Genomic DNA, 8902 nt, shown 5'->3' with positions numbered 1-8902 from the left:
GTCTTGTTTTCACACTCCATACTTTACTCCTAAAGAGAATAGTTTCGTGACATTGACGAGATTGATTAAATAATTGGAGTGTGGAAGAAAAAAGTGGATAGATAATAATGACATTAAAATATTGTTATTTTAAAATGTTTTCTATTGACCATTAGTTAATAGAGTTACACTGTGTTTAGAGAAGAAGCAACAACTGAATAGTCTTGTGAGGGGGATGGGATTCAAGTAATGATAGTTCAATTCTAACTGCTTTGGTAATTCTTGAGAACTAGTAGTTACCTAACTGAGAAGCATGTATTAGGCCAACAGTAAATTGTTTCTAGCATTGCATTTGAATTCTGTGTATTCTTCTAACATGATGAAAATAAATTGTTGTACATCTTTCTCAATCACCCATCCTATCTCCATGTCATTTTGGTTAATCAATTGTAGTTCTCTTCATGTTCATGTCCTTGGCCGCTCCCCTATAGTCTCGTATTTTTTAATCACATCTGACATGTTTATTAGTATAAGAAAAGAGTTATACTCAAAATTTGAAGATTTGAAAATCCTGAAGAGCACGACACAATTAAAGAGTAACAATATCCATTCTACATATTTGTTGAAGAAATTTTTAGACAGTCATATGTCTGTCATGCAGGCGAGACTAATTGCTATTATTGAGAAATTCGTGCCAAAAAGAAAGTAAATATGTGAAAAAGAGAGTTATTTGATCAAACAAGAATTCGTTCAATTCAAGAAAAAAGAGAGAGAAACACAATTGGTTATAACAGTTATTCAATTCATTTATTCAAAGAGCGTTAAATGATTACAAGTGAAAAATAACAACTAATCTCTCGTTTAACGAAGTATAACAACCGTCTATTTGTAGACTACTAACATATGTATCTAATGTATGATGATAACTACATGACATGCATATATATTACATCATCAAACATGAACAAACTTCGACGACAACATGCGTGATTCGACTCTGCCGAATCCTGAAACTACTCCCCTCGAGTTTTGAGTTCGATCTAATTCTAACTTATGATATCAAAGCTACAAATCTCCACCTTGGAACAACTCCCCCCCCCCCCCAATGGATACAAACTAACTATCATCATGCAGTTTTATCAACTGCATACAATGGAAGAACTTGCAGCTTGACAATGACTTGGTTATTATATCATCAACATTGTGATCAGTTAACACCTTCATCACTATGTCTTCTCTTTCAATTTTCTCCCTGACAAAATGCAGCCTAACATCAATGTGTTTAGTTCTCTCATTATAGGCTGAATTTTTAGAAAGATGTATGGCACTTTGAGTATCACATTTAACTATGATTGCTTGACCTTAAAGTTTCAGTTTCTTAGCAAACCCTTCAAGCTACAATGCTTCTTTTACAGTTTCAGTGAAGGCAATATATTTAGCTTCAACGGTTGATAAGGCTACAACCTTCTGAAGTGTCATTTTCCAACAGATTAATGTACCAAACAATAGTGAAAACATAATGGTCTTTAATAAAAGTACTATAACTAGGATGAGAGAATGTTAATATAGGTTTGGTTTTGGTTACTAGAGAGGGGTCGAAGATTTCCCCAATTAGTCGAAGGCCAATAATTTTTTCTATATCAAATAGCAGCAACCACATGTGGGGGTTATACTTGAGACCAGTCCTAGAGAGTTGTATCAAATTAAAGATACCCAGATCTTTCCATACTTTTTCCATCTTTTATTAAACCCAATCCAACCACTTGATTTAAGAAGGATTGTTGGTTGAAGGAGATGAGTGGAACACCCGATTTCTCATGAAGTTCAAGTCAAAAGCCTCATCTTCAAATACCAGGGGTTTGTCCAATGAGAAACTAGGGAAAAAATTCTCAAATTTTGATGGTTTCTTAGTTGGTCTAGGTAAAGGACCTATAAATGCACGAACAGTACTTGCAAGGGAGTAAAGGATTAGTACATGAGAAAACCAGATGGAAGCTTTTTCCTCTTGCATTGGAGGTTCAAGAATATAAGTACAACAATCTCTGAGGATGGGACCATTGAGTGTGGCAGCGGATGAAACTTGTGGTTGGCATTTTGCAAGTGAACCAGAAGCCATTGTTGTTCGTTAGAGATTCTAAGTAAGGAAAAAAATTGTTGAAGAAATGGAGAACAAAAGTTGCAGAGAGGTTCAAAAAGCTTTTCTAGGACTTTGAACAAGAATAAGATAGCGGAAAAGAGCAAGAAAGGGAGTACATAAAGCCACAAGGAAAAAAATTCAATTTGGATTGGTGGCATCTTGAAATCAACATATATCATTTAAGTTTTTGGGAAAAAATAAATTGAATGATTTCTTTTAATATAATTTAATTTGGTGGCCCACAAGTGTCCGAGGAAATCAAAGTGATGATGAAAATTTGGACACGTATCCTTGACGTGACTGTTTGGTGAAAAGTGGTCATGATAACTATGATGTGTGCAAACTATCTTGAATAGTGTCAAACAGTTACTAAAAACACCACCTTTCTTCCATCTCATACATATAATCGAAAGTGGCCTTTTGAGGGGCATCTATTAGCCTGAAAATTCTAACTAATTAAATGGTTCGACAGAGAATGATGATAACCACATTTGGAAATGACTAAGTATGAAGATATCTAGTCTTCAATACAATAGTTACATCGACCAAGATGGTTCAAATAACTTGCTAGGTTTGGTTTGGAAGAGTCTCAGGAACATATCCACAAGATTAAGATCATTCTCTCTTCAAAATATGTCCAAAACCTCGAAAAGGTAAGCATAAACCATTCCTTCGATAAAGTGTCGAGTTCGACACGTTCATCTAACGTTGAAGACTCAGTGCAATTTTAGCCTAAGAGTCGGTCAAACTAAGAATGTCTCGACAACACTGTAGAAGTCAATCCGAAACTTTCAACAAAAGCAATTAGGAATTTTAAAGGCAGTTATCAGAGTGATAGTGGGCTTGTAGCGATTTATACATTGAAGACGTCTGGTAACAAAATGGAAGTTTGTAGCACGCGTAAGGGGATATGTAACAAGTTTTCTAGAAGTAACTGTTGTCGATGGTTATCATTGTAATAGTATATAGTGTAGGCTCATTCATGTAAACAGGGTCGCAAATATCATCAAGTATTCTCTATAGAACTAAACTATCCAAATTACATAGAGAAACAGTTTGTGAGAAAATGTATGAGTCTGCGTCCTTTCTTTTATTTCTTTAAGTCTTTTGTAATCGAAGCATTTTACTTTAAAGGTATTTATCACACTTTTTGTCTATTATTTTCATCCAAAGCTTATTTCAGTTTATGTTTAATTTATCAACATTCAAACATTTAAGTTACAGTCACAAACACTTTTCGTGGTATTTTTCTACACAAATTGTCCTTGATATTTTTTGAGTTTAATCTCTTAAGTGAATCAAACTCGTGATTGTTTACTAAATATACTAGTAAACACGTGGGTATTAGAGTGTTAACCTTTCATATCCGCCCCACTCTATCGCATCAGAAGTACTTATCTACTGTAACAAGACACAACTTTAAAATTTTGTTTTATATTTCTAGTTCCTAACCAAGCGTGGTGGAAGAGAAGGAACTGGTTGAAAAGGAAAAGGGCATGCCCCTTATAGAGGGAGAGATCACACTTCTTCATAATTCTAATGAGGAAGCCATGTCCATTCAGGAAAATTAGAAGTTTATTTTGTTCCTGTTGTTTTTGTATTCTATGCACTGTCTTTTTGTAACTCTATCCCCGTAGGAGCATAAGATTGAATGATTTTTCATTTATTTTTGTTAAGTTATTAATATAAAACTCTGTGATGAGTATAATAATAGTGATCATATTTGCGATAAGCTAAACAGAGGTCTTTAAGTGAGTGAAGTGATATATGACCTAGCCTTTGAGCCTCTATATATAGTCTCGCATGACTTAACTAAACAAGCAGGCTATCAAGGCTATAGTTCTGGATGTGATTTGTAGATAACGTTTTATTAGACAAAGTGGCAGATGAATCATCGCCAAAAACATATAATAATATGGCCAAGGAAACACATCCTTCCTAGTGACTAACATCTCGATTATGATCTCATCACCCCGTTCCACTCGACAAAATTTTGGATGACTCGTTATCGAAAATGTAGAATGACGCGGCGAGATCACCTTATGATTTGACATGTAGGGGAGTTCGCGGTGCGATTTGGGTGGTTTTGACGCTAAAAGTAATCCAAACCGCAAGAGAAAAAGACGTGTTGTTTGGTTTGGTTTGGTTGGCTTCTGGAATAAAACCGAACCAAACTAAACCAATGCGGTTTGGTACGGTTCGGTTTTTTATAAATATTTTATTGAGTCATACATACACATATAGGTGATAACATAACTTTATATTTAGTCATTCATATACTACTAAATAACAACAAAACTTATCATATTTGGACAACAACTTCGCATTTAATATGTATAAATTAGATTAGGCAAAAATGAAATAATAAACATAAAATAATAGCATAAACCAGTATCAAAAATACTATAATGAAAAAAAAAAACAGAAGAGATGAGAGATTAGTGAAGATGAAAAAGAAATAACATAAGAGAGGAAAGATTATAGAAGAAGATGTGCGATAAAAACGAAATTGAAAGAAGAAACATGGCATAAAAATGAGAAGGTGGAAAAGAAAGAATATAAGATAGTAAATATTAGCGAAGAAGAGGTAAGATGTATGTGGGAAAAATGACGCGATAATTTTAGGAGTGATTTGAGAAGACTGAAATTGAAACCATGAACGTAAGAATGAGAAAGTTATTTGTAATCATAAGGGTAATATATAATAGGTTTAGGTTTGGTTTGAATGTGAGTCAAGTAAAATTTAAGCGGTAACATAATGCGGTTTGATTCGGTTTGTAAAATATAAACTGCAAATCGAACCAAACCATGCGATTTTGTTAAAAGATGACTTAAACAAATCCAAACCAAATGCAATTTTTTACGGTTTTAGTTTGATTTGCGATTTTTTATTAAATTAGTTTGGGTGTGAACATGGCTATTGACATGTATCCTATTTCACTTATCTCTTATTTAAGTTCTCTCATTGTATTTTTTTTAAGTTGCCAAGATTTTGAAAAAAAAATGGTGGAACATTATAGGGAGAACTTAATAATTTCTCTTCAAGCTTTCTCATCCAAACCTCTGTCGTCCTTACTTCCACCAAACCAAACACGCCGTAAGAGTTTTCCCCTTTCTATAAAACCTTCCCAACATCATATGGTAGGTGCTGTGAGCTAATGAGCTCAACCAGACACAGTCCATGTCTTCATCTCCTACAACAATGGCAAAACCTAACCATGAAACAGATAAAACAAATCCATGCACACACCATCACCAACAACCTCACTCGTTTCTCCTACATCTCCAGCAGAATCTTAGCCTTATACTCTTCCTCACCGTGCGGCAATTTTCGCTATGCAGAGACCCTTTTCACCCACATACCCAATCCCAATCTCTTCGATTACAACTCCATCATCACCTCTTACACAACAAACTCACAATTCCACAAATCACTCTCCACCTTCACCAAAATGCTCAGCACCAACGTTCGCCCCAATTCCAACACTTTCACGGCGCTTGTAAAAGCATGTGATACACTTTCCTCTCTAAAGCAAGTCTTCAATCTATCCATGAAGTTGGGTAATTCATCTGACGTGTATTTTGTGAGCTCTGTTATCAATGCGTTTTCTAAACACGGAGCTATACACCTTGCTCGTAACGTGTTCGATGAAAGTTCTAACAGAAATGTGGTTTGTTGGACGAGTCTTGTGAGTGGCTATTGCAGTTGCGGATTGGTTAATGAAGCGAGGGAATTGTTTGACGAAATGCCAGAGAGAAATGGCGCGTCGTATAGTGCTATGGTTTCTGGGTATGTCAAGAACGGTTTTTTCAGTGAGGGGATTGAACTTTTTCGTGAATTGAAGAAGAACAAGGGTTGTGCACGTGTGAAGCCCAATGGGTCTCTTTTGGTTAGTGTTCTTAATGCCTGTACAATGGTGGGTGCTTTTGAAGAAGGGAAATGGATTCATTCTTATGTTGAGGAAAATGATTTGGAATATGAACTTGAGCTTGGAACTGCGTTGATTGATTTTTACACGAAATGTGGATGGGTAAAGAGTGCAGAGCAAGTGTTTGATAAAATGCTTGTTAAAGATGTTGCTACTTGGAGTGCTATGATTTTGGGTTTGGCTATTAATGGGAGTAATCTGATGGCGCTGAAACTGTTTGAAGAGATGGAGAGGATAGGACCAAAACCTAATGAGATTACTTTCATTGGTGTTCTCACTGCTTGCAATCACAAAGATCTGTTCTGTGAAGTGTTGCGGTTATTCGGAATCATGAGTGAAAAATATGGCATTACACCATCTATTGAACACTATGGATGTGTGGTTGATATTTTGGCTCGAAGTGGACAAGTAAAAAAGGCCTTAACTTTTATTAAAAGTATGCATATTGAACCTGATGGAGCTATATGGGGATCTTTGCTCAATGGATGTTTGATGCATGGTGATTTTGAATTGGGACAGAAAGTTGGGAAGTATTTGATAGAGTTTGAGCCTCAACAAAGTGGTAGGTACGTCCTTCTGGCAAACATGTATGCCAATATGGGTAAATGGGAAGGTGTTTCTGAGGTAAGAAAAATGATGAAAGATAGGGGAGTGGTGATTGTTTCTGCTTGGAGTTTCATTGAAATTGATCAAACCATTCACAAGTTTGTTGCTGATGATAAGTGTTGTTTGAATTCAGGAGAAATTTATGAAGTCTTGAGTCACTTGGGAAGGATAGTTGAGGAATTTTCAGGAGACAAGGATGCCCTGTTTTTGCTTGAAATTTGAAACAATATCATATATGCAAATTAAGACATTTTCAAGGTAAATATAAGCATTTTAGCATGAGAGAACTCTCATCAAGACTCCATACTATACTCCTAATGTAATAGTTTCATGACAGTGACTAAATTAAATTATGGAAGAGAAAGAAAGAAATTGGATAAATGATAATGAATTATAGTCCTCTTCATGTTTGTTTACAGGAATAGTTGTGTCATTTTTCCACGCATGACTCATGAGTATAAGAAGAGAGTTATATTCGAAATTTAAAGATTTGAAAGTCTTTTTTTGAATAAGATGTGAAAATATTTTGAAGAAAACATAAGCTAGTTTTGGATTAAGCAAAAGCCATGTGTGAAGCATGCAGACGAGTTATATACACTCGAACAAATGGGCAGGCAAAAGCTTACTCAAGTCAAGCTAACACTTTCGCCTTCGTGCCGAAGTAATTTTTGAGCAAAAGATGAAATAAATTGTTTACTATTTTAAATATCAACATATTTTTAATTATTATTTTGAATAAACTGGTTGTAAAAAAAATGCAGCTGTGAAATACGAGCCTAAGTTCTATTCAGGGTAGAAACTATCCAAGCAAACAAGAGTAACACGAGTATTCAAATTTCCCAGTAAAATACAATACACATAAATTACACCTAGATCAAAGAGGGATAGGATCACAAAAAAGCTAAGCACTTAGATAAAAATAAACAAAAAAAAATAACTAAGATTAGTACTACTAATTTACAAGGCAGCAAATGCATCATCCACCCATCTCTTATGCTGAACAGTTCCCTCGCCGCCATCGCCAGTATCCTTTGAAGCTCCTCTAAATATGCCTCCAACAGCAGCTCTTACCTTGTTCATCCTTTTCCGGTGACGAATTCGGCGAAGAATCACTTCTTTGTTAAGACTCTTACAGTTCTCAATCGGTTTCATCGACAACTGACTCGTCACACTTATTGCTGAGTCTTCTTCTTCCTCTGCGTCAACCTCGGGTTGGTTTTCATTTGAAACAAGGTTTCGTCGTTTCGTTGCCTTGTTGTTGTTGTTGTTGTTGGAAGAAGACATGTTTTCTTGAATGTTTGTTACTTTGTTTGTATGTGAAAACGAAAACTGTTTTGGATTTCAGAGTTAAAAGACTGAGCAAGAGCATCTGCATAAGTTGAAAAGAAGGTACTTACTTTTATAAGTGGTGAAAGAATATTTCGATTCTGAACTATCCATTTTTTTAATATAGAGTAACTACAGTTCTGAACTATCTAATTTTTTTATATAGTGTAACTACAGTTGCGAATTTTTATTTGCAGTTTGAAAAAGGTCGGTGAGGCGCAATATACGATGTGTCTTAAACACCGACAGTAGTAAATAATTGTTTTTATTTTTTGTAGGGAAATTTGAATGAATGTCATCTCATGTCCATTTATAGAAATATATATATAAATAATTTTGGAAATTATTTTACCCTATATTTTTTTTATTAATCTATAAATATTTGAAATTGTCTATTTAGTCCATTATTTTGTCCACTATAATATTACTCCATCCGTTTTTTTAAACAATGAATCGTTTTTTATTTTTTATATGTATTAAAAAAATAATACTTATTATATGAAAAAAAATGTAAAATTTTTTACAAAATTGTTCTTCATTAATATTATTGTATATCTCGTATTTTTATCCTTGTGACTGAGACAGTTTCCGATATAGATGAGTGATCGGGTCGAGGTTTTGTAATGAATGATTTATTGAATCTACGATCGGTATACCTCATTATTCGAGATATATTCTAACTATTGTATTTCATTCAGGTTGGTCGATCTTTGGCAAATCCACGGAATAGACGTCTGTTATGTTTATCCAAAAACCGTTCAACTGTTACGACTTCCGCTGAAATGATTATAGCCCATGGTAATGAAAAAGGTGGCAGAAGATACAAATAGTAATTGTGGTGCGTGAATAACGTTCGTCATCAATTGTTGATTTATGACTTAGAACATTAGGAGGTTAATGGAATAGGAATAATTTCTTGGAATTC

The 8902-nt window shown here is 34.6% G+C and overlaps 1 protein-coding gene across 1 annotated transcript; it reads left to right on the top strand.

Annotated features, from left to right (window-relative positions):
• Positions 1–5109: 5109 nt before the first annotated feature.
• Positions 5110–7032, top strand: LOC131660159 (pentatricopeptide repeat-containing protein ELI1, chloroplastic-like). The gene has a single exon (XM_058929320.1). The coding sequence runs from the start codon at positions 5275–5277 to the stop codon at positions 6871–6873; it is 1599 nt and encodes a 532-aa protein (XP_058785303.1). The 5' UTR covers positions 5110–5274; the 3' UTR covers positions 6874–7032.
• Positions 7033–8902: the final 1870 nt, after the last annotated feature.

This window comes from Vicia villosa, linkage group LG3 (genome assembly GCF_029867415.1).
Source record: "Vicia villosa cultivar HV-30 ecotype Madison, WI linkage group LG3, Vvil1.0, whole genome shotgun sequence".
Taxonomy (NCBI): domain Eukaryota; kingdom Viridiplantae; phylum Streptophyta; class Magnoliopsida; order Fabales; family Fabaceae; genus Vicia; species Vicia villosa.
This window is presented reverse-complemented; position numbering and strand designations above follow the sequence as displayed.